At 40.0% G+C, this 26,685-nt stretch overlaps 4 protein-coding genes across 7 annotated transcripts; all 4 read left to right on the top strand.

Moving 5' to 3' along the window:
* The first annotated feature begins 2,050 nt into the window (after positions 1 to 2,050).
* On the top strand, positions 2,051 to 6,356 carry LOC131676828 (protein D3-like). The gene is made up of 2 exons (XM_058956176.1): positions 2,051 to 2,579; positions 6,055 to 6,356. Exons 1-2 carry the CDS (start codon positions 2,101 to 2,103, stop codon positions 6,194 to 6,196), a joined length of 621 nt encoding a protein of 206 aa, XP_058812159.1. The 5' UTR covers positions 2,051 to 2,100; the 3' UTR covers positions 6,197 to 6,356.
* A 110-nt stretch (positions 6,357 to 6,466) lies between these two features.
* Positions 6,467 to 7,339, top strand: LOC131676831 (protein D2-like). The gene is made up of 2 exons (XM_058956181.1): positions 6,467 to 6,989; positions 7,047 to 7,339. The coding sequence occupies exons 1-2, from the start codon at positions 6,568 to 6,570 to the stop codon at positions 7,198 to 7,200; spliced, it is 576 nt and encodes a 191-aa protein (XP_058812164.1). The 5' UTR covers positions 6,467 to 6,567; the 3' UTR covers positions 7,201 to 7,339.
* Positions 7,340 to 14,135: 6,796 nt separating this feature from the next.
* LOC131676829 (protein D3-like) lies at positions 14,136 to 15,159 on the top strand. Of its 4 annotated transcripts, none has more exons than XM_058956177.1 (3): positions 14,136 to 14,226; positions 14,408 to 14,535; positions 14,597 to 15,159. In XM_058956177.1, the coding sequence occupies exons 1-3, from the start codon at positions 14,169 to 14,171 to the stop codon at positions 15,083 to 15,085; spliced, it is 675 nt and encodes a 224-aa protein (XP_058812160.1). In that variant the 5' UTR covers positions 14,136 to 14,168; the 3' UTR covers positions 15,086 to 15,159. The 4 variants fall into 4 exon arrangements, with proteins under 4 accessions (XP_058812160.1, XP_058812161.1, XP_058812163.1 ...); XM_058956180.1 differs by having other exon boundaries at positions 14,168 to 14,339; positions 14,413 to 14,535; XM_058956179.1 differs by having other exon boundaries at positions 14,168 to 14,339.
* Positions 15,160 to 22,224: 7,065 nt separating this feature from the next.
* On the top strand, positions 22,225 to 23,398 carry LOC131693495 (protein D3-like). The gene is made up of 2 exons (XM_058981357.1): positions 22,225 to 22,852; positions 22,940 to 23,398. Exons 1-2 carry the CDS (start codon positions 22,225 to 22,227, stop codon positions 22,993 to 22,995), a joined length of 684 nt encoding a protein of 227 aa, XP_058837340.1. The 3' UTR covers positions 22,996 to 23,398.
* The last annotated feature ends 3,287 nt before the right edge of the window (positions 23,399 to 26,685 follow it).

The raw sequence follows: 26,685 nt of genomic DNA, 5'->3' as shown, positions 1-26,685 counted from the left end.
CTGGCTACGCCACTGCAGGGTACTTATACAAAGTAATCCATAAAAATAATTGACAAAGAAATCTCTCGATATCTACCGAAAGCAAAAATAATACGATTTTTTTTATTTTATAGGGTGGTCTTATTATTTTGTCTTACACTGTATGTGAAATGTTTGGTGCTTCAGTTGCAAAAATCCGATAAATGTTGTGTCGATGATATATTGAAATGTTGATGACTCATTTTAAAGTAATAGGCTGTTTATACATACGACCGAAATGTACTATTTATCTGAGGACTATTAAAGCAATAAATCGTCAACAACAGCATGTACCCAAACTATGATGGAAAAGTGCAATAATAGAATCTCCCATCAGCTGATTGTAGCGAAATTACCATAGATCATCATTATCAAAGTCGATGGTAGTTCATATGACAATTTGATAATTGAGATAGATCCATGCTAGAACACAATACATCTGTAAATAGCACAACAATAAACCATCAAAAAACGATTAGCGTCAAAGGACATCGTGAACTGCATTCAAAACATGCAACAGCTGAACTTGACTGCATCACACGATGATGCAGCAAATTTTGTACTTTTTCATGATCAAAAGTAGGTTAACATTTCTAATAGATATGCACAAAGGAATAGGGCAAATCAAATTGTCATAATTCAGGTCGTTAGAACTATGTTATGAAACCGGCACAGAGGTTACTCTTCTGCTCATGGTTTACGAAAAAAAAATCAAGTCCCACAGGTGGTTCAACTTCGAGCCATTTCTTTGTTCTCGTTTAATGCACACTCAAACAGGGGAAAAAATTCAAACATATGATTACAGAACGATCAAGACTCACCTCCTACGTCTGCTGTATATCCCTTCTACGTCGTTTGATTTCTGGTTTATTTACGTTTAGTATACAGTTAATATGCCGGTAGTACCTACTGCGGGTTGGTCAACAAACTGCGGAAAATTGATCTTCAGTAATCCTACAACTTTTTTCATTTATTCATAGAATAGGACGTAAGTAACATTGAGAGCCTCTCTTTGTTTACTTTCTCTTTCGACTATTACGACGTCACTATTACACTTTACACTAAATTTCCAGTAGTACATATCGAAAGCCGATGGTTTTTACTTGAAAATGTAGAAATTACCGAGTAATGAACAGAAGAGAAAGACCCCAAAGAGAATCTCTCATTGTTACTTACGTCCTATTCTAAATTTTCTCTAGACCCCTGTTCTCTTTTCACTCAGTGCCTATCACTGAGCGGACCGCAGAAAGGCGGCTTCGCAATCTTGACGCTACAGAGATAAAAATATCACTGTAGTATCTATTGATTTTACACATAGATTTTCGCGATTAGCGACATTGACATTTAATAGTTTCGGCACCTTCTATAGCGACACAGACATATTATTTATGTGTGAACTTGTTCAATTTTACAGTTTACACCTAAAACGTATGTTATGTGCTTAATAAATATATTTTTGCGCAAATAATTGGCTGCTTGGACTGTACAGTCAAATTATTTTGATAATAGATATTAGCCCACCTGATCTTTTTATTTATTTTGAATTAGAACAAAACCAAATTAGATTTTCCGTAACTACGAACTCCCTCTCTAATACCAATTAGACCTATCACAAATTACATTGTTGCTTTTAGCACATTTCATGAAACGCGCAATTCTCTTAGGCCTTATACTGTATTCCAGTACGTTTGACTGTAGTTCACGGAAAAGTGTTGGTATAGGTACGTGAAACAATACATTTGACCATATAAAACAGCTGCACTTTTCCTCAGGTATATGAACGAAAGTTAGCGAAAATTGTTAGCAACGAGATTTTAAGAATGAACACATGTTATTTCTATTTTGCTCACTAGCATGTCATATTCATTTAAATCAATTCATTCGATGCATCGCTCAATTGTGTGTGCAATTTAGCTGGAGCTCTTTCTCACATATAAATGTGCATGCAAATTACTTTCTGTGCCAACTGAGCAACGACTAAGTATATGAATGAAAAACTCGAAACCGGTTTGCTCTATCGAATCTTCGTTCTCTCATCCAAAATCTCACCAGTTCCATACGTGGTGTGCACCTGACAGCACCATGAAGCGACTTCTTTTCGCCTTGATCGTAACCGTTCTCGCGTGTCAATCCGTAGCCCAAGAAGGTCCGTCGTCAGCCTTCGTAGGAAACGGAATAATTCCTGATGTCATCGCCGTAGCTCCCCCTGCAATCGTCAAAGTTTCATTCCCCTCCGGACACGAGGTCAACCTCGGCAACGAACTAACTCCAACGCAGGTCAAAGATCAACCGTCCGTCAGCTGGGATGCCGATCCGAATGCACTGTACACGCTGATCATGACCGACCCGGATGCACCCTCGCGAGCTAAACCGAAGATGCGTGAATGGAAGCACTGGCTGATCACTAACATTCCCGGCTCCGATGTAGCCTCCGGGGAAACCATTGCCGAGTATATCAGCTCCGCCCCACCGGAAGATTCGGGATCACATCGGTACATTTTCCTCGTTTACAAACAACCCGCTGGAAAAATACAGTTCGATGAACCCAAGCAGAGCAATCGGTGAGTCCTTGTTCTTATTGTTTGCAGAGTGACACGTGTTCCGGTTCATCAGAGCTGCATTAAATCTTAAAGCGGACACGAGAGGGACACGGAATGTTGTCAATAAATTTTTTTGCAAGGCTGTCAATATTTTTCAGATGCCCTTGTGCCATTGATATATTTATCAATAATTGGTTTATTGCCAACGTTTCGGTTCGTGTAGGCCAGTGGTTTTCAACCAGAGACGAATTCACCCGCAGGGGTAAATTAAACTGTTGAGGGGGTGAATTATGCGGGGTAAATTTTAACTTGTTATCCTAACATTCAGGTTGGATATTTGTCTTTATACAGGGTGCGCCAGCTGGATGTATCCTTTGTCAACATTGAACAACTCCGCTATTTTTCAGCCGATTTTCACAAGTAAACAAGTTTTTTTAGGATATTTAATGCCATTTATTATAAACTAGGTTTAGAATACAACGTCGATTAAATGACCACCCCTATTTGATACACAAAAAGCAGCTCTTTTGCGGGCATTTTGCATGATATTGGACAGCAGTTCGGGCTTAATCGCAGCAATTTCAGCTCGTATAGTAGCTATGAGTTCGTCAAGGTTCTTAAGTTTGCTAGAATAAACTTTACTTTTCAAGTAACCCCACAGAAAAAAAGTCTGGTATCGTTAAATCCGGAGAACGAGGAGACCATTTCAAATCACCATTTTTTTAGACGACGCGTCCTGGGAATTTGCTCTGCAAGAACTTGATTGTAGCGGCTGCGGTGTGAATTTCTGTTTTTTAGACAATTTTTCGGTATTTGTGGACATACAAAGTGCGCCAAAATACAACGGTAGCGTGAGCCGTCGATGGTCTCTCCCGGGGCCGGGTTATCGGAAACACTTTTTTACCGCTACAACAACTTCATTGGAACGTTGCGTGCGCTGTCGAATAGGAATCTGGGGAGTTCCTACAGACCCGTACTCAAAGAAATTCTTCACCAAATTACGGATTGTCTTGTTTGTAGGTGCCGAATGCCTGCCATATTTTTTACGATAGGCACGCACAGTTTTCACTATTGAACGATCGTTTTCAATGTAAAGCGCTACGATTTCAGCGCGTTTTTTGTGTAAATCGACTCATAGCTAATATGGCACTAAATGACGTTTCAGAATTGCATTTGTCTGCAAAAAAAGGGTTGGAAAATGGCGGAGTTGTTAAACGTTGAAATAGGATACATTCAGATGGCGCACCCTGTAGGGTTTCAGTATATCAAAAATTGTGATGCTTACTGAAAAAAATGTGTTTAAGATTATTATGGTTTTCATCCAATTGAAAATCTCTTTTTTCTGACAGGATGGTAAGTAATTCTTAAAAAGAAGTGCATCATGGGTTGAAAACGACTGGTGTAGGAAATAGGAAAAGCAATCATTTAAATTTACGCATTCTTTTAAGGTTTAACTGAGACAGCTTCGAAAGGCGTGTGTCTTTGAATAGCAGTTTTTTCGCTATCCTTTACCTAATCTTCGTGAATAGCAATGCACGTATTCGGTACATTCTTAGAGTACTAGTTATACATTCCCATGAAAATCTATTTTGAATATCTCTGTTATTTATGGATGATTTTCCGTCTTTGCACTACCAAACAATTCGGATTTAACTGCAGTGATGCTATTCTCGTTCGTTCGCGCGTTAAAAGCCGTTCTCTTTCACCCGAAATACCGAGAACACTCTTAGTAGTCCATGCTCTTCGAGCATTCATACTCGCCTATACTCTTCAATGTATTTCTTGCTTGCGAGGTAACACAGCAGACGAGCATTCGCGAGCAAAGCTTCCTATAAATGCGCTACCTACTAGATGAAAGCTTGCAAGAAAGCTTGGGTTTCTCGGGAGCATTCCCGCTCGCGGTTTTGCTTCACTCGATTGTGAACGATGAAGAACGCTAGGCATACTATTCGTACACGCCCGCGAACGAACGGGCTTGATGTGCTTCTCGCTCGATTTGCAACACTGATTAACTGCTTGTTATATAGTTTAAGTATCCAATATTTCACTATCGAAAAACACGTAAAAATGAATAGATATCAGAAAACGTGAAAACTCTCATTCATTGAGTTAGTCTACTCCGGGCAGAGCCGTCAATAGGGAGCACCTAGCGACTCAATCAAATACCGCAAGATTTTAAATAGATATGCTGTGTATCTGTTTCAGTCAGTCGTTGCATGCATTTCCAATTAGCTACATCATGACTATATCTTCCGAACAGTACAATAAGCGGTAATAAGAATCTTTCAAGAAAAAACCTAAGTTATAAAAATTCATTGTTGTGAGACAAAAACCAAATACTGCTTTTAAGAAACCCCTACCAACACATAGATATATATCGTTATAAATAAATAGTACCCTTAATTCAGTTACTCCAACTTAGTCGTTACACAAGTTTGCCAAACGAAAAATATTTTTAAAATGTTGAATAAAAATGTTTCTAGGAATGGTATTACCCCCTTAAGAAAAATAAGGGTGCTAGCCGATTTATAGCTGTAATCCAACTTTATGAAACTCAGCTGAAGACCCCTAATCACAAAAACATCAACGATAGCTAAAAAATACTTTTGTTCACCATTTTTCAGTTTGTGACCACGGTGCGGCGTCTAACCCGCAATCACCTTTTTTAAAAAAAAAGTTCATGGAAGTTTGATGATTTTTTTTTCATGACAAGAACAATTTTGCCGTATTTTAAAAACTTGTCGCAATTCATAAAAATGATTTCATCAAATATTGAATGGTTTACTTTGGTGCAGGATCGATTTTAAGAAATGTGCGGCTTCTCTCCACAAATTACCCTATGGGGAGATAATATGCTTGAGGATCTGCAAGGGCTATTAGGACACAAGACACACAACAAGGCATTGTAATACTCATTGACTCAAGCGAGAAGAAGCCTGTCCGATAACCCACAAATCCAACCATTTTTGGGAGCGAATAAAAATAAATAACGCTTCACATTTATGCTAACAGTAAATTGACAGTAAATGAATTTTGGAATGAAAAATTCAGTATTGGTGTTTCAAATTCATCTCATCAGTAATTATCAACAAATTGGCATTGGGAATTCAGTATTGGTGTTTCAAATTCATCTCATCAGTAATTATCAACAAATTGGCATTGGGAATTCAGTATTGGTGTTTCAAATTCATCTCATCAGTAATTATCAACAAATTGGCACCAGTTAGATATTAAATTGAAACAATCACATTATAGGTTTAGCGTAATGCTCCACGTTAGTGCTAAGCACTGATGAGATGAATTCGAAACGCTATATCCGACATTATCCAGCTAGGTGTTTTGCTCTTTATACCCAAATCAGTTCAATCCAATTTATTCCCCTTGACAAAGCACATTTTGTATAACACGCTCATTTCGGTTTGGTTCGAAACTGGCCAATCCAGTTTCAAGCACATTTTAAAGAATTGTTCAACCCTTTGCACATTTCCCGTTCCAGCAATCCAAACCGTGGGAAATTCCAAGCTGCTGAATTTGCCAGAAAGTACAATCTTGGTACCCCGGTCGCAGGCAACTACTACGAGGCGCAGTACGATGAATACGTTCCACAGGTGTATGCCACGCTCACGGACACAAAGTGACGATGCACGCTCTGGCCTGATTCCGTAGACACACCAACATTCACTACCTAGCGGCACGAATTCACATTCTTCTAAAATCTACCATTCACCATATTTTGACACTACTTGGCAATAAAAATCACCGAATAAACACAAATAAAACAGAACAGCACATAATTCATATCGAGCAATCGTTTTTATTTTCGTTCTCCTTGTGCCGCCACGGGTGGGAAATCTAGTTCTCTTAGCTCGTTACCGCACCCGTTGCATGGAAACCCATGCGACTAGCCGATGATGACCCAGATGTTTCTCTTTGCGTCCGTGTCTGCAGTTTACAGGAACTGTCTAGTCTTATCGTTTAGTCACACTCGACACTCCAACCAGTACGTTCGATGACGTCGGAATTTGTACGTGACTTCAAGAGTCACAAAATCGTACCGGATGTAATTCCGGTTCCACCAAGTTCGCTCCTTCAAGTAAACTACCCGGGTGATCAGACAGTAAACCTTGGAAACATACTGATGCCCAAACAGGTCAAAGACATCCCAGAAGTTCAGTGGACAGCAGAACCCAATACGTACTACGTCCTATGCATGACGGATCCCGATGCACCCAGCAGAACTACCCCGAAATTTCGCGAGTGGCACCATTGGTTGGTGGTTAACATTCCCGGAACGGACTTGGAACGAGGCGAAATTCTCTCCGAATATATTGGAGCAGCGCCACCGAAGAAAACCGGACTTCACCGTTATGTATTTTTGGTTTATCAACAGGATGGCAGGTTGAGCTTTAACGAACCGCGGCTATCCAATCGGTACGAGTTGGAATGAGTTTTTTTTTACTGTTTTGTATTTGAAATTATTCTTTACAGGAGCTCCCAGGGTCGCGGGAAGTTTTCGATACAGAAATTTTCGGAAAAGTACCAACTCGGTGTTCCAGTGGCGGGCAACTTTTTTCAAGCCCAGTTTGATGACTACGTACCTAAACTGTACCGCCAGCTAGGACAATTTCAGAATGCATTTTAATTTCGGCAGAACGTGGAGGGAGTAATTTCTATGTTGTGTAGTTGTTGATTCGTTATTAAATCAAGATTGTCAAATTACTTTAGTGGCAACTGCGTGGCAATGATGACAAGCTACTGTTGAGATGTGAAATCGGTAGAATAAAAAGAAAATTAGTTAACGAACTATATGTTCACAACACGTGATTTGTTGTGTTCAGTGCTTTTGAAAATATCAAAACATATTTTAAATGTAAATTATAGTTTCGAAGTAGACTGTACAATAGTAACCCCAGAATTGCGTTTAGAATGTAGAACAGTTTTGTTTCTAAATAACAACTGATGTAAATTCACTGCCGGGCTGGCGGTTCCTAGGATAAAACACTGGTCTCATAAACCACATGTCGTATGTTCGAGCCCGAGCCAGGAAGGGTTTGTTATGTGTCACTAGTCCTCCTGTGTATATCAAGAATCATCTGCGAAGTCAGCGAAAGATCAAGCTACATAACGGAATGTAGTTCCAAGGTTTCATTGATGAAAAAAGAGAGATCCAATTGAACAAATGCATTGGACCTGAGAAGAGACACAAATAGCAAAAATCGAACGTCAAATTCAACCAGTTAATTTAAACTCTGTGAGGCAAAAAGAAAGTTTAGTCAATGCGAAAGCACTATACTATATTTCTGCATAATTGGGTAAACACCAAAATTTCTCCCAATAGCGAATTTTTTTGTAAAACCGCTTTTTGTACGTGAAGAGCCCAAATCCTAGCTTAATACAGTCATAGATGAGATGCAGACGAAACGCTTACATGACTTTATTAAGTTAGGATTAGTGCTTTTCACTTACAAAGAGTGGTTTCATTCAAATTTTTGTCATTGGGAATAATTTTGGTGTTTACCCAAGCATTTCTTCTTAGGAAGAAATATAGCATAATATAAGATGATTTGATGATTTTGTTAAACGCGAATTGGCAAAAAACCGAGAATAATCACTTCAGGATTGCATTTAGTTATGTATTTTTTACTCGATTAACGCAAATAATTCTATTTATTAAGCTCTCGAAAATTATTCGAGTAACGGAAAATCGATTAATTACAAAAATAGGGCTTCTCTAATGGCGTTATCGTGAAAAAAATTATTCTTGTCTCTGACTACTTTTCAACAAGTAAAGATGGGTCAGCAATGTCGGAGACATAACCTGTGTGAAGTAGAATACAATTTAGCTTGTTAATTCGAATGCAGCAATTGAAACTATCTTTTAGAATCAGTTATTCTGGTATTTATTGCATGTCCATAAACATTTTAGCAATAAAGCATATAACTTTTTGGTTTCAAATTTTTTTTTCAGATATTTGTATGATAGCTCTAACCGGGCTTCTTGATGCTAGTAAAAGAAAAAAATCGGCATCAAAATATAATGCTGCGTTCTTATTTTGACAATAGTAGTTAGCGCTATTCGCCCAGTAAGAGAAATTAATCAGACCACTGCGTTGAAAATTTTCGTTCGACAAACGTCCAACATTTTTAGTGGATTGTTGCTCCCAAGTTAGCGTAAACGGCTCTTGTCAAATATTAACTATTGTAATATTACGAACAAGACAAAATTGAGGCTCATGGATACCAACCCTAAGAATTGATTTTTGTGCATAAAAAATTGCTGCATTCAAATTCCCTCTCGCAGGTTGATGGGATTGACGGTATTGTAAACATCATCAAGCCACAATAGATTCAATAGAGTTATCTAAATATAAGGACCTTCGCTCTTTTTAGTTTTTATTCGCACAAAGTTCTACTCCTAGAGGTTAATTAGTTCTCATGTTAATAATCCACCAAACATTATGACTACTGAGGATTTGATTCATATAAGAAGCCCGCTTCAAGATGTTGATTACAATACGCCTCGATAGTGGTGTGTCGAGGAGGCCGGGAGGGCTGATATGAGCCTTTTATCTGTTCTATACCTTTCCTCTATTTACCAGCTCATAACCAACAATCAACCAGTAACAAATAGATAATTGAGAAAGGATGTGCTATGTGTGGTGATTGGCTATTCAAGTATTAGTAGTGTTTGAAGTACTAATGTATGTCTCATGTGATGATCATTATCTCAGCTGTATCTTGTACCTATCTAATCTATTACGTCTCTCATATATTGTCTTTTATTTCTTCTTTTCGAGTCCTATACTGCCATTCTACACCCGTCTTCAGCTGGGTCAACAAAGATGGTGATAGTGAACGTCTTAACACTCACACATTCTCAAACGCGGTCTCAGCGGGAACCTACAAAAATGCCATCGTGCACGCGATTACGACTCGGTCACGTCCGAAAGTCTATCCTTGATCCTAGAAGCCTAGGTCCATGCCTTCAGCTGGACCAATTAAGAAAATACGCCTATACCTATTAGACAACACGTCTCATGGCAACATGACCGGGAACCCTATCGATATAAACGATCCCACTCTCTGCCAGAATTCTAACCACGCACTGAAAATTTAATATCAGACTCACGGTTCGCGAGACCATTCAAGAACACACGTTACAAAATCACGTCAGCGCACAAACGTTAGAGCCCCTCGCGATTTTCCAAGCAACCTACGAACTCGCAAACATGATTACACTCCGGTGATAAGGTGAAAATCTCAGCACTCATAAACTTACCAACACGATCTCAAGTGTCAACCTACAAACTCCCGCGCTCGCGCCATCATGAATCGGGATCGTCCGGAAGTCTATCCTCGGTACAAACAATCTAGGTCCTTATTAATTAATAAAAAAAATAATAAAATTGAAAAATAACTCCCATATCCACTAGACAAAACGTTCCATGGCGACATGACCGGAAACTCTAGTGATATGGGGTAACTCTCTCTCTCTCTCTCTCTCTCTCTCTCTCTCTCTCTCTGTCAGAATGTGATCCGTACACCGAAAACTAAAGATTAGAATGACGGTCCGCGAATATATGAAGCGCCGCAGGGTTTCAAAATCGAATTTATACACGCGAAGTCACATACACGCGAGCACACGCGACAAACACGTCAACATACGAACGCTTAAGCCCTTCGCGATCATCTACGCACACCTATGCCCGAGATCGCGTAAACTTGATAACACTCCGGCAATTGTGTGAACGTTTTAGTACTTACGACGTTACAAACGCGGTCTCAAACGCGAACCCGCAAACGCGCGCGATCATGAATCGGTCACGTCCGGAAATCTTTAACCTTTATTCTAGCAATTTAGGTCCATACATTCAGTTGGACCAACCAAAAAAAAAAAATAAAGCTCATATCCACTACACCACGCGTTCTACGGCGACATGAATGGGAATCCTAATGATATGTAAGAACCCACTTTCTTCTGGAATCTGAACCGTACACCAAAAATCAAAAATTAAGTATCAGATTCACGGTCCGCGCGCGATCATTCTAGAACACACGCGAATATGCGAAAGGCACACGGTTATAAAATAGAATTTATACACGCGAAGTTCATACACGTTAGCACACGCGACATACAAACGCGCACGCGACATACAAACGCACACGCGATCGAGCACGTTAACGTACAAATGTTCGAGCCCTTCGCGATGATACACGCGATCGCGAGTCCCTACGCCCGCACATACCTGAACCGTACAATGAATATCACATTCAGAATCACGGCCCGCTACAATTGGCCTAATGCAGTGTTTTTTTGGGCGACATTGCCTGTCTCGTCTGCAAATTGTAGTATGTGATTCTGACGGGGAGCCCTTCCGAGAACCTAGCTCTACAGCTCCAGTAGGACAACTCTCGAAAAAAAAAATTGCTGCATTCAAATTAACAGACTAAAGTGTATTCAACTTCACTCCGGTTATGCCCCTGACATTTACAAAACCTCCCATATGTTTGCTACACATCACGCGCGTGTGTTCATCTTAGTGCCTGAAACACGTCTGATGTTGAGAAAAGTTATATCAATAATTTTACAAGCTAGCGGATTTTGAAATCAAAATACCCCAATAGCCCACTCTCTATTCTACACACGAAATAACAGAACGTATTTCATTTCCGAGCTTTTTCCAATAAACATCATTTTATTTGGCTTCATTTGTTCAACGACCATTGGAGTTATTAAATTTTCTTACGATTTTTCGTATGCCTACAGCGGTTGGCCAGTCTATGACAAGTACACCCGCAACAATTTTGAACTATTTTTTCGGAACACTGCTAACTGAAATCAGCGCTGAGCTCCACTACGGTACTGATGACAAACCAACTAGACAAAAGAGAATGACACGGTTAGCAGTCCAAATAGTAAGCAATGCTTATTGAGTTACGGTTCTCGTTCCAATGAATTGACAACAGTAAGATTTTTTTACTAAATTTACTGTGCTTATTTAATGAAGACTGCACCTAGTGCCTCCTAACCAACAGCCAGAACCACCAGCCCAGCGAAAAGGCATACAATTAAGAAAACTGATACACAATCGTAATTCGTTAGCGCTTAAGGAAAACAAGAATATCCAATCGAGCTACAGCGATGATGACATAGAGGTCCGCAGAGCTCACCTTCCTCATCACAAAAATGTTCTTGGCTTTGCACATGTTGCTCTCTCTGTTGAATTCGGGCCTGTTTTGCCGCGACACCCACTTTGCGTTCAGAACGAGTTTTACGTTCACTGTCTAGTCGAGTAGTACATCTTTCAGCTGTAGTCCGCAAGGTAATTCCCATCACCTCCATAGCTTGTAAGATCGAGGGAAATCCTTGTGTTACAAGTGAACGAAATTGAATACGCCCTGTACTATTTAACGTGGCAACCCTATACGTTATGCCTCTTTTGTTGGTACCGCTTTTATAATTCTTGTCAAGTTTGTTACGTACGAGTGACAGTTAAAAAAACATTGGTTGAAGATACTGACTGCCAAATAAGTCACAACAATGACCACCTGCCTGCCAGAATTTGTGCATGTGTTTTGGCGCTAAGGAACAGATTCCGCTATTCAGAGACTCATTGATGTTTTGGATTTGAGCTTCTAAGCATCTTTCTAATAAATCATTAGATGATAGGCTTTCGTAGATGCTGACATGAGCGAAAGTTTCTAAAGTTCCTTTTACTTCAGCCTGACGCCACTTGCACCAACTGTCCTCGCCGGGTGAACACTTTGAGTGTTGGGGATTTTCGTTCAATAACGAACAGTGTTCGAGGGAAGCCCAGATTGCATTTCGCATATGTTCTACAGAATTTGAGTTTCTCCGAATCGCCAGCCTATAAAATGTTGTTGGCTGGGTGATTGATTTGTCCGTCAATTTTCCCTTTCCTTTCCCACCGATACCTATCTTTTTTCAGTTTTCTCAACAAGTCCGACGTATTCTTTCTTCCGTACGACAATCTCGCTCCCAAAAAAAACAAGAAACCCTTGACAGACGCTCACATATACGTAAACCGTCAATAATGAACCGGCGAATTCTTTAAACAATGATTTTTCCATAGACAAGCGCCATCGTGGTGCGCCGCGCTTAGTATCTCAGAAACGGCCGGGGATGGGTGCCTTTCGGTTCCCAGAAACCTTGAATGCCGTAAAGTTCTTCTTTATCAACCTTGATGGCTATTTTCGAGAAGTTGATGTCTAAGAGAAACGGAAGAAAAAAATAGATATTCTACAGCGAAACAATTATAAACTAAGGACTGAAAACTAGAAGCCTTATACGACCATGATCAAAAGAAAATGTGAAGAATATCTTACTTTCTGTTTGCTACGAATCGAGCATTTCACTCGAGTCTAACAGCATGGTCAATAAGCAAACAAAACTCATCACCACGCTTTACCACTGACTTGTTCAAGCGTATTTCCTCCCTGTGCTCCGACGCCGAATCTCGTCATGGATCATGTATATACAACGAGGAAATCTCAGTTTTCATTACAAACCAACAAGACTTATTCTTAAAGAGCCGCCAGTGGATATAAAATGTCTTTTGCCTGCGCAAACAGTCAAAGACACCGGTATAACAGCTTTCCAAAAATTAGCATATACGAAAATCATCATTCGGTTTATCATTCTGAACTTTAATTGTACCGATATTGTACATTGGACAGATTCGAGATCTCCCTCGCTCTGGTACAGGTGGTTTTCCGAATAAAAAAAAATACAAAGTTACTATGAGTGCATGTATAACTTGCCGTCCTTGCCACATAAAATCAAGAACCATGCCTCATTAACAGTCAAACTGCCTATAACAAGGTTTTCATTCCAGCTAGGGTAGAATTAAAATTCTCTAACGAAAAATCTCAAAGTCAATATTATGGAATATCATGCTAATCAACATTCATGCTTACTTCAACCATATAGGCAACAAATTGAAAGAATGCATATTACGTTAGATAATTTCTTGACTGCTAAATCCTCGTAAGAAAAAAAAAGTGATGAAAAAGAAAAACATGACTGTAAAATCTACATTCGAGTGGGTTTTGTGCGCCGGTTTTGAGAGCACGAATACATAAAGCTGTCGGTCAAACAACAGCTATCAGATTGCAACTATTGTACAGGTGAGTCTAAATCAAAAAGTTTAGGCTATAGGGTAATGTGTACAAAGTATACATTTTTGTTAGGTACCGGTGATGGGCATAATGAAAAAACTGTTACATATTGAAACAAAAAAAACGTTTTTCAAACTTCTTCATAATTAACGGTGTATATAAATAAACCGACGCGAAGTAAGATGTTCAAAATACGTTCACGTTACCCTATTCAAAAGCTGCTATATAAACACGATGACGAATGAAATTTCACCATGTCCGCATTAGTATAGCGCATTGCGCACATAATAAGTGCGACTGAAAGTGCGGAAACGTCAATAGAACTGCGCCTTTACATTGAATCGTCTTGGTGTCTATTACGCACTTATGTATTATCCAACGAGAAATAAGTGCGCCTCATACATGAAAACGATTCAATGTAAAAGCGCACTTTTATAAGAAAAATCGCACTTTCATGGAGTCCAGTTTTAAATGCCACGAATAATATTTCATGTTTCATTTCGAACAGTTCTCATTGATAATAGATCTGGTATAATCAAGTATTAAGCACACAAAATATCATCACATCTTGCGTTGCTATTTTTAAAGTTTTGGTTTTTGTTGAATATATCTGTGTTTTTGTCTGCCGCGCTATCAGTGCACGTAAATTTGATAAGAAATTTTAACAATGACTCGAATAATGCTTCTCTCAACGGTGATGTGTATTCTAGTACAGTTGCAAAATCGTGTTACTGCTGAAGAGGTGACCTGTCCTGCAATGGCTGACTTGCAAAAAGCATTTACCGAGTTCGGAGTTGTTCCAGACGTCGTCAACGATGCCCCGACAGAAATAGCTAATGTAAGTAGTAGTTAAACCATTTTTGATGTATAAAATTAAATGAATTTTGTACTGACTGCAGATCACATATCCCAGCGGGGTATCCGTACTCGTCGGAAACGAACTAACTCCCACACAGGTAAAGGATCAACCTAAAATCGAATGGTCATCCGATGCCGACTCCTACTACACACTGTTCATGGTGGACCCGGATGCTCCCAGCAGAGCAACGCCAAAGTTCCGATCAGTTTGCCACTGGTTCGTAGGGAATATTCCCGGCAGTAAGATCGAGGACGGAGATCATCGGATTGCATTCGTCGGTTCTGGACCGCCCGAAGGAAGTGGACTCCATCGGTATGTGTTTCTGATCTACAAGCAGAACGGGAAAATCGATCTATCCGATGCGCCACAAACATCGAATCGAAGCAGAAATAATCGCCTGAACTTCCAGCATAAGGATTTCGTTGGCAAGTACGAACTGGGTGAATTAGTTGCGGGGAATTTCTATCAAGCTCAGTTTGATCAGTACGTTCCGACGCTACATGCTCAGCTTTCGTCAGGTTCAGAATAAAGTTCTGAGAATTTTAACATTTGCGAAATCTTCACATTCCAGTATACTACAACGTCAAATATCTTCACCTTTTACATTAACCTCGTTTTATTACATAATTGAACAAGCCTTTCGCATTCCTTAAGGGAAAGCAGGGGGGGGGGGGGGGGGAATACGGCAAATAAGAAACTTTTTTTTTTGAAATTGCATTGTCACGAACCGAATTATAGGCGCAGATGAAAATAAAATCTTAGTAATCGATTCAATAACTTGAAATAATTAATTACTTATACCTGAAGTTGATTACAATATATCTTCAAGTTTATTTTTTGGTTTAGCTGCACTGCTGATAATTTCCAATATGCTGGATACAGGGGGGTGTCACTCCTGTCATCCACTATGGAGATATACAGACTTTGACAGTAGTCAACATATGTGGGCCTAGCCGGCTCTAGGCCCATGTCGCCCGTGCAATAGCATTGGGTTGTTTTGATTATAACAAAGGCAGATGTTGGCTAGGACAAAATGGCTGCCTAGCAGGGGCCTGGCTGGATATCAAACATTGTTTTGATGGGGGAATGTATCTGTAAAAATATAGCGATAATGTGAACCACCGTATTTCTGAAACATGTATTCAGAGTTTTTAATAGTAGAGTTGCGTAAAGAGGATTGGCAACATTGGACCAATCATTGGTCTTTTTTAAATTTTGGCAACCTTTTATTTTTAGTTAAATTTCAAATGACTTCACCCGAACGCTTTAGTTAGAACAACTTTGCGCATTTAAAAATTTAAAATTAAGTGTTTAGTTTTATTTTGTAAAAATCAGTACGATAAATAACATCGTATAAAGAATTTAAGCTTTTTCCGGTTCTCAACTGATCCGCAACTAAGAACGAAATGCATTGATTTTTGCAGCTTGTCGTCTGATTGGGGTGTGACAAAAACAATCGAATTTGCAGCGTAAGATCAATTTGAATAAGTACATATGTATAAGTGGAATGCATACACAAATTTGTCAAAATTTTAGCTGCACTTTAACTATGAGAAATACCTTCATATTTTCACTGTCGGTAGAAGATTATTAACATTACCCAGAGCTGTTCCGGTGTTTGAAATAGTGCCAAATTTGAATATCATTGAACATATATTTTTTAATAATTGTCATTAAGCGAAGTATTCCTGGTTTTAAATAATGTTAATATTACATCATTGAATTTTTTCTCATAATTGTAATCACATAATAACGATACTCCCCACGCATTCGAGCATTGTTATTCTTCGTGTCCGATAGGTAGACGTTTTGAGTGTTCAATAGGTAGATTTGCTTCAGTCTTTGCGCAACTGTTCTTTATAAACTGTGCATGTATTATACTACTTGGCCTATCCTAGCGTGCTTTTATGGCGAATTAATCATAAAAGGATTTTCCAGATAAAATAAATTTTTATTATATTTAAGATGGAATAACAAGATATGAGGCGGTAATTGTCTGTGAGGACTATATATTTCTTAACCAAAAAAATATCTTTGGGAGTGTCGCTTGTTCTGAGGCATTTTTAGCCATAGCAACAATCTTCACTGTATGGTTGGGGCGACTTAGATAGACCCAGAATTTATCCCATTCATCAGCAGCAGTTCTGATTTCTCGCTGAATGGCTTTAGTACCACCGACATCGGCGGCTGTGGCGCGAATTTTTACATTTTTCTCGCGACTTTGTTTTGAAGTTCCCCGGCAGTCGCTTGACAAACAGCCCGCGTTTAGATTATCTACAACCTCACAGTTGGTGGGGTGGGATGGGAGCTTTTGATTACGCCTCGCTGTGCGCCAATTTGCAATGTGAAAAAACTTTTCGCTATTGGCGATTCTACGTTGAAACCGCTCACAGATAGCGCTGGAAGCAAAGTGTTGCTGATTTGATTCTGTTCTGTCATAGTGCATATATTTTCTGTAAACATTGGTAAAAAATAACTTTTAAACACCAAATCACCGATCAATTTGTTGATAATTGTTTATGAAAATGATGGAAAACCATCATTTTATAAGATGATGAGTAAACATCTTGCGAAAAGGTTGTAAAACATAGTGGTTTCTAATATTATTCGCAGAGCTATATGTGTGCTGTTCCAAAATGTAATTGGTTGAGCATCGTAGCCGCCGCAACATCATTTCCAGTTCCTCTTAAGTTAAGCTAAACCTTCATGAGATGGTGTAAATTCATGCAACTCTCCGGATCACGCGAGGAAAGAATATATCTGGTTAATAGGAAAGTGTCAGCTTTGTATCATACACAGCCGATCCTTCTCTCTGATAGTCTTCACTGAATCTCCTACGTAGTCCAAAATATGAAGGAGTTTGACATTGGTACTGATTGGGTCTCGGTTTCAAGTTGGAATTTTATTTATGGAACGATTTTTGATAACCACAATAATACCCCGAATACATTTCGAAGAAATGTATGAGCCAAATAGTTGCAAATGACTGTAATTTCAGAATAATTGCAAATAAAACTAAATTTCTTATTCGTTTCATTCATATTTTGGCAGTGGTAAGCTTTTTCCGAGAAGAAAATGAAGTTTTTGTTGTAAGCTACGACTCATTTGCGGGTGAAAAAAAGCAAACTGTATCACTTTACCAGTTCATGAGCTGAATCATAGGTGTCGCATGACTAATTTTGGTTTTGCCGCAAATCGCCAATTCGCATGCAGATGGCCAAGTGGGGAATTACTCACACGCCGCGGCGATGTAAATAATATCACAAATTGAGCAAAATTTATACAAAAAACTTCAATTTCTAGCGATAATTTTGCAAACCGTTGTTAAATATGTTTAAGAGGTTTTCCCAAATCATCAAACCCAAAATCCCCGAAGCTTCAGTTTGAACATATATTCAGCAGTCTTCCTGCAGTTGCACCTCCGTCTCAATGCTCAACGGCCCCTGTACCGCGCTTCGCAGACGGCCCCGAGTAGTTCGTGTACATGCCGTGCCGGATCGCGAAAGTTCTTCGTCTCAAGTACAGATTTTCACCACCTTTCTGTCCAACCACCACGCCGTCTAATCGTCCACTCGAATTAAAGAGCTTCGTCTGTTCCTAGGTCGTTTAGGAAAACCGATCGGAAGATCACCGTTTTAGTTGGTTAATGCGGTAACGAACGAACGCTCGCCAAACATGTCCGTCAACGGAGTAACTCGTGCACGGCACCTCTTTACCAACTGCCTGAGCAACAAAACTTTCTAGTACCGGAACAAAACCCTACGGAGATACATCCGGACAATACTCGCTTCCTCAATGAAGGTTTTCGATTGAGTCTGTTTGCTTGTGATCCCTACTGGACTTCCCGGACCGTTAACTAGTTCATGTTCCGGTTCTGTGCTCGCTCTGACGGCGTACTGTTTGTGTACACGGAAACGAAAAACTAGGTAAAATTGAGTTCCTTTGACTCAATCTCGTGGTATCGTGGGGGAACTTAAAATTAGGTAAACCGTGTTGAAGGTAGTTTCCATTTAACCACGGCAAAAATTACAACTCATTGATAGGTTTTTTATACTCAAATTTAAGTTGAATTTACCTAATTTTGACTATACCCCAAATAACTCAAAAGTACCTTCCTCCACGGAAGACCTCGACTGAGTCGAATCTCTCGTTTTGTTTTTGACAACACTAATAAGCGCGAAAGCGATGCACAACTCAAAAGTAAGTTAAAAGAACTTATGCTGCAGGTTGTTTTATTTAACCGTGTAGTATCCACATGGTTTTCCGACTTTGCTCCACCGTGCTTGCTGATTTGCTGTGACATGAAAGTCCAAAATTGCAAGCTGGTTTCTATTTTTCTGTCTTGCTTACCTTGCGCTGGCCGGTTTACTGTTAGCGAGAGAGAGCAATAGCATTGCCACACCTTAGTATCAACCACATTGAGTATCCAGTACATTGCGAGCCGGGGTGTATACAGGTGTACACATTTTTTCTATGTGTGCATCAGCTGTCACTTTTTTCGGGCAAACAAGAAGAAATGAAGAAGAAAACAGAAGCACGTGGTCCCATACTTCATTCTGATTGGTTAGTGATGTAAACATTTGCTCTTTTGCGATCCCGGACGCCATACTTATTTTTACCACGTGCTTACGAAGCTTCGTTTCGATTGGTCGGTTTGTTGATTATGTGCTTCACTGTCCTGAGCCGCCATGATTAATTTCACTAGCAACAAACCAACACACTCAAACTTGACGAATGTGAACACCTATACTATAATGCATCTCGATTGCGACGGTGTGGGTTTTAGTTGTTAGAACTAGAATGAGAGATTGGAATAGTAAATCCTTCGATTTCGTGAGAAAGTGTGCGTGTGTTGAATGTGGCAAAAAAGTAGGCACGCAATTACTGGGACAGGCGCACAGATTAATCTGTGTTTCACAGATTATCAATATGCTGCACAGATTTATAAAACTGCGCAGATTTCCAGTTTTCTGTTTTATATCACAGATTCACAGTTTTTTGTTATAATTCACCGATTACCAGATTTCTCAATTTTCGACCTCGCGCCCAATTTTTGCCTCGTGCAAAAGCTAAAAAATGTCGCCACTTCTTGTTTTGCGAGAAATTTGTAGGTTTTCCTTAACACAGAATGGCCCAGATTTTTATATAGACTGCACACAGATTTTTTTAAATATTATTTGGCATCCCTGCGCGATTGTTAGTTTAGTTTTTAGGCTAGCTGACCCAAACACGAAAAGTGAAGTAAAATGCATGAAGAAAGGCAGATATTTGTGCAGACTTACCGCTTAACCGTCGTCACTTCCTCGCGTTCCGGTCCTGGGCATACGGATTCTAGTGCTTGGCCAGAACACACATCTGCAGCTTCATCATGGCCGAATGGGACTCTTCCGGTATTTTTTTTTATTTCGATTATAGAGGTTTTAACCTTAAGGTCATTCGCCTCTTCGGGTTGGAAAAATCTCTTATGAAAAATTTCTAACCCTATGTGCGGGGTCGGGACTTGAACCCAGGTGCGCTGCGTACAAGGCAATCGATTTACCAACTACGCTACGCCCACCCCTGACTTTTCCGGTAGTTCCAAGTATCTACAGACAATGCTTCGCTTTTTCTTTTCCCACCGCCACGGGCGAAGGTGCTCCTTTGTACTTTTTTCCTCGTGTTCCCTTCGCGAGCTGGTTCGATCCAGGACTCCTTGCACCAGTCCCTTCCACGCATGTCTGCCAAAAGTGCTTGCTGATTTTTCCGAGATTCAGAAATAGAGCCACCCGCTGTGCTTTGTCGAAATCCCGAAGTAGAATTTTACGCGAACACTCACTCGCGGTACGCCCTTGATACTTGGGATTCGCGATCCGATACGGATGGAACCGCACTTTTGCCACCGTACTTCGAGGTCTCGTAGGAAAGCGTTGTACTTCCTATTCACCGACGGAATCGGTTCATGCAACGCTCGGGCTTCCACGCACTTAACGCACACGGCTCCGTTTGATGGAAACGTGAAAGTGGCGAGAATTTTCAATATCAACTACACTGAACGTTTTTTCACTTCACTTATGGTTGAGCAGCGGAGTTTTCATTTTCTTTTAGCTGCTGTCCCCGTTCACGTCCACGCTCAGCCGGCTCTAAAAACTTCTGACCCATGCGGTTTTGGTTTAACAGCTCCAGTGCTGCCGTCATCCCGCGACTGATAACCCATCACGGGTGGGGTGCGTTCACGCCCTCCTGTCTTTTTTCGACTGCGTGCTACATTCTCCCGTCTAACACCTCATTATTGCACTTATGATTACCCTTTACCCACTTTAAACGTAAAATCTTGGCGTGAAAACTCTACCGTAAAAATTAAAAGGTGATCGAAGTTCAGTTCCAATACGATTAGTTTCGATGATCGTGGGTCAATAGGTACTAGAGCTTCGCTGCGTGTTCATTTTGAATACAATTGCATGTTTCGTAATGGATAATATGTTTGTGCATTAGGCTATCAATACCTTGTAATGTACAGTCAGTTACGCAGATAGGATTGGCTTTTCTAGGCAATATCCACACGCCGGATTTTGGAGTTCAAATTGGTTTTGTTTAGAAAACAGGTTACTCTCGGTAGTCGGCTGCCCAGAGTTTAAAAAACTCAAAAACTAAACAAAACCTTTTCTTTCTCGAGTACCTGCATACATGAAAACTAACTAAACAACTAGATAAGAAACTATGCCTTATAGATCGCATCGCTTACTTGGAAACTTCCAACTCTTTTCATCGAGTTGGAAATTGAAGAGGCGGCCGGTAACGGTACCTTTCATGCTATTGACGTTTTAATATGGGTTGGTTTGGTACTCCTACTTACCATTTACTAAGCAACTCTTATTAGATAATCAGTAGTGAAACATGAAGTTAGTCCGACAAAATCACGCCACAACGTAAAGCAATGCAAAATATCGGTTCAATCAGCTCTGCTGCTGGGTGCGCCTAAATATCGTTGCAAAAAATATTCATTGTTTGTAGCTACGACTGGCCTCCTAAGCCAGTGTTGAAACAGAAGGCGAATAATCCGCAAAGGGACGGTATACTGGCCAAAACTTGTTTTGCATACCTGCCTATATCAATTTTAGTAATTTCATTCCATTGCTTTCCTGACCGTCAAAAAGTATCCGATGCGGGAATATTTTGTTGACTAAAATGTTACTTTCATACCATTTTCCTCTATTACTTAAATTACTTAATTTTCCAGCTGGTGCTAGTTCAGTTTTGCCACTGCCTTGACTTCCAAACCCAACCAAACATTGGTTATGTAATATATTCAACTTGCAGCATAAACAGGTTAATAGTTCTAACCGGTTAGCCATGCACATTTTCATCTGCAAGCTTAAAGTATGGTGAAGGTACACTACCAGCACTGTCTAGTACTCGGTGTGCTATTCCTCTTTCTGTCCCCAGCCATAAATTTTACACGTGCAAGTATCAAACAGAATTAGATTCTCCTTTTGGTTAATACAAGTTTTTTGCAATTCCTCCTCTCAAAGTAGCATCCAATTGGTATTTCAACTCGAAAGTCTTTAAAAGAAAGCCATCGAGCCGAGATCTTGCGTTAGTTCTTCGTAGTCGGTCAAACGTTTCACAGTGCCTATTTCTTGTGCTAATTTTTACGCGCCAAAGTGCATTACCACGCGAGTGACAGTGACAATGTTAAAGCATACCTCACTGTGGCTGCTAGTGCTGCTGCTCGAAATTAACGGTTCGGATATTCTAAATGATGCACACATTTACCGATCGTTTGCATCGAATGAGGTCGTACCGGATCTAGTTGATGAGGCTCCGGACTGTTGGTTACGGATCGCATTCAAGAGTGGGCGCGAAGTTGAAGGTGGAAACAGATTAACTCCCACCCAAACAAAGAGCATTCCGGCCTTGACTTTCAACACGAACGATCGCTCTTTTTACACCCTGATAATGACCGATCCGGACGCACCTAGCCGAGATGACCCTAGGCACCGCGAGTTTGTTCATTGGATCGTTGGCAATATCCAGGGGAACGATATGGATCGGGCAGAAACGCTTGTGGATTACATTGGAGCTGCACCTTCGAAAGGAACTGGTCTTCATCGGTATGTGTTTCTGCTGTACGAGCATCCGGGCCGACTGAATTTCACCAACGAGATTAAACTTTCGAGCCGTTGTCGGAATCCGAGGCGATATTTCTCCACCCGGAATTTTGCGCGCATATATGGTCTCACGAACCTTTGGGCTGGAAACTTTTTTCAGGCACAGTATGACGATTACGTGCCTGTGCTGCAGGGACAGCTGTCCGAATGTACTGAGTATATCAAAGAGAATTTACTTGACTGGATCGATAAAAGTGTGAACTGATGATGGTTATTTTCTTGAAATTTTATTTCAGGTACGCAAATCGACCAGAATGGGCCGAGGAATGGAACCGCGTTCGGCGGTTTTTGAACGGATCGTCTAACACGAAATAACAGTGTAGGGGAACATGGGGAGGCTTGACCAAGCGCAAAATTCTATTTTTGGCTATGACGTCTTCTATTCGATTCTTAATTTTTTTTCAAAAATATTTTTGTACTTGTTTCGATCCCTTAAGGTAATTTTGAAAGTTTGGTGTAAAAAATCCTTTCCTTGCAGAAAATATTACGTGATTAATAAACTTGCATTAAATGATGTAATTTGTTATCAAACTTTGTATGGACATATCTACTCGACTACTAATTACTATTAAAGGACTAATATACCATCTTAATCCTTGTGAAGCAGTGAAATGATTTTACATAAACTGGAACATTGGAATATTTATTACTAGAATTCGCATGAAATTGAACGCAATAAGTAATGTTGGGGAGACTTGACCACGATTTTATTTAGACTTGACCAAGTGGCGATCAGCTGAAGAAAGATACAAAATTCTTAATATTTATTATGTTTTGGCATCTACTGTTAATGTTAATCACGCCATAAAAAATCCCACCTAAAACATAAGTCGTTATATTTTAGTATTAGTAAACACAGTTAGCAATAGTAGGACTGATTTCGTGACGTGTGAACATGCAATGCAAGCAGTACAGTTAATCCTTAAAAAGAAATGCATTTAAAAAAATCAAAATTTATCAAATGCAACCCTTTTATATTTTTTACTGCTACCTAAGGATCTCGACAATAGGGAAAAAAATAATTACAGTATGTTTTATGTCATTATTTTTTGTTATGATTTTTCAAAATTCTCTTGGTCAAGTCTCCCCACGCCTTGGTCAAGTCTCCCCGCAATGGGGAGAATTGACCAGAAAAAACGATCACAGAAAAACTTTTGTAACTTTTCAAAAATTAAATTAAAAATTCTGCAAAAAATCATGAAGACGCGCAATAACTTTGTGCATTATATCTGAATGATTTTTGGGGGATTGAAGGCTTTTTTAGAGATTTATGCAGTTTTAGCTGAAAACCTGGTCAAGTCTCCCCATGTTCCCCTATTTATAATTTATAGTGCATTAGTAAACGAAACTAGGTATTTCACAATTATTGCTAACAAAACCTTCTTTCATACGTGCTCCTGTTACATGTGTGGGTCTGCGCAAGTGTGTGCGTGTGTTGGTGTTTTTGTGGGTATGATTGTGTGCGTTGTGTTCCTGTGTGTGTTTTGTATCTGTGTTGGTTACTTTTCTGTACGTTTGTGTGGGTTGTGCTCCTGTGCATTGTTCATCTGAATGCCATCAAGCAAAATAGAACGTTACATGAAAATGTAAGCCTCACTTTTTAGACAGTTACGAGAGCTTGTTTGCTAGGACTTGTTTTTGATTCCACCTAGTATAAAAAACTTGGTTCGAGTTTAATAAAGACCCATGCGTTTCGACTTCGCCTCGTCAGAAACCGACACTAACTGATTGTCTACTGATAATTTAAATTCGTAAATATAATGAAATTGATCATACAATGCACGAGTTCATTCGTCGTTTTCTGCATCGAAGTATTTTCGTGTATTGTAAATAGTAGGTTTCGTTCATTTCATGGCCGCTTGGTGGACGAAAGCGTTCGTAAATTTTACAGATACACTGCACGAATGTTATCGTTTCCAACAAACATTTCGTGGTTTTTGAAACGTTTTAACAGTTGCTTTATTCAGCTCTAGCTGAACATTGGAGGTATACGTGTAATCATATATGGTTTATTCCACCCTTAAACATCCGGGATTTGGGGAATTTATTCAGCTTGTCTGATTAAGACACAATAAAGAATAATTCTTCAGCATGTATACAGCCTGAAGAAAGCCACAGTTCAGCTTCATCAATAAACCTTTTCGTTACCGCTATTCAGCTGAGAAAATTATCATAGAAAAATTATTTCAAAATGCATTTATTTCAAGTTAAACACGCTATCAATCTCTTTGGAAGCCATATACTTTTATTAGTGTTACGTTACAATTAGAGAAAAATTGTATTACCTTGTTGGAAGTCATATCACGTACCAGGATCCGAACCAGCAACCTGTTGAATACTAAGCACTTACCTTACTGTCTGCACCAATCTTGCACACATCGAATGCTTAAGATTTCACCGATGTACCGAAAAGTCTAGGCTGCTGAATAGGGTCTGTACAAAGACTACACTAGCCTTTTATAGATTTGAGTGAATCTAGTTGGCTTGGGTTCGAATCCCAATATACGATAATTTTTTATGCGATAATTTTTAGAACATTCGGAAATTTTGAATTAGACAATTTACTAATTTCAAAAACTAATGATTGTAGACATTCGTAACCCAACTTTGTACCGGGAAACAAGTGCTTTTTGTTCTCTCCGGTGTGGTTTAGTTTTTTCGGTGGTACGAAGGTGCTTGCTGTGGCAGAGGCTGCAGTAAAGCATTACTAATAAACAGTCACGCGAGTGATAATTGTTACCTGCGATATCAGTTAAAGTAGTGCAGTGAAGTGCGTTACTAAACATTTTTCTTGCCTGAAAGACGGCTTTGTTTAGACGAGCTATATCAGCTCTACTGTGTGAAGGTCACGCGGGTGACGGATAAAACAAACGAAGGATCAATTCACCTACCAGCTCGTCAGGAACCAACTGGTGAAGTGTTTCGTTTTTTACTTTTCTTATCGATTTTTTTCTTTTTATTGCTTTTGATTTTTTATTTTGATTTAAGTTAAACAGTGCGGTCGAGCGTGTTGCTCCCGCAACAAAATGGAACAAACAGAAGGATCACCCTCCGAAGAGGAATATTATGAAGAAGAAGAACGTATATCTGATACTGAGACAGATAATGTTATGGTTGATCCACTTCCCCCACTTTCCCCCAATGTCTCACAGCCCCCCCGAGTCAAGGTTTACCAGGATGGATCCGCTGGTCCTTGGGTGGTATACTTTCGGCCCAAAAATAAACCGTTAAACAGCATAACTGTTGCACGGGAGCTGACAAAACGTTACTCGGCCGTAACCGAGATTAAAAAGGTTCAGTCAGACAAACTGCGCGTAGTCGTTACTGACTTGAAACAGGCCAATGATATCGTTAGAAATAGCCTCTTTACGCTGGAGTATCGCGTCTACATCCCTTCTCGTGATGTGGAGATCGACGGTGTGGTAAGTGATGCGGGTCTAACTGTCGATGATCTGATGAATGATGGGGCTGGCCGCTTTAAGGACCCTAACCTTCAATCAGTTCAGATTTTGGAGTGCAAGCAATTGCACTCAAAGTCCATCGAAGATGGTAATTACTATCCATCAGACTCGTTTCGCGTAACCTTCGCCGGATCTGCACTTCCGAGCTACGTTGAAGTGGGAGGAGCTCGTCTACCTGTACGCCTGTTTGTACCGCGGGTCATGAATTGTTCCAATTGCAAGCAGCTAGGTCACACGGCCACCTACTGTAGCAACAAGCAACGGTGCGGTAAATGTGGGGAACGCCATGCGGATGATACTTGCAGTAGCCCTGCTGAGAAGTGTGTTTACTGTGGGGAGAATCCGCATGCACTTTTGACATGCCCAACGTACAAACTTCGCGCGGATAAACTGAAGCGATCCGCCAAAGATCGCTCCAGACGCTCTTACGCAGAAATGCTTAAAAGAGCTGTTCCACTTATCTCCGAAAACCCATTCGCTCTCTTGCCAACTGACGATAACGCCTCTAACGACCCTTGCGA

Source organism: Topomyia yanbarensis, chromosome 1, assembly GCF_030247195.1.
Source record: "Topomyia yanbarensis strain Yona2022 chromosome 1, ASM3024719v1, whole genome shotgun sequence".
Lineage (NCBI taxonomy): Eukaryota > Metazoa > Arthropoda > Insecta > Diptera > Culicidae > Topomyia > Topomyia yanbarensis.
The sequence above is the reverse complement of the archived record's forward strand: the minus strand, read 5'-3'. Positions and strand labels throughout refer to the sequence as shown.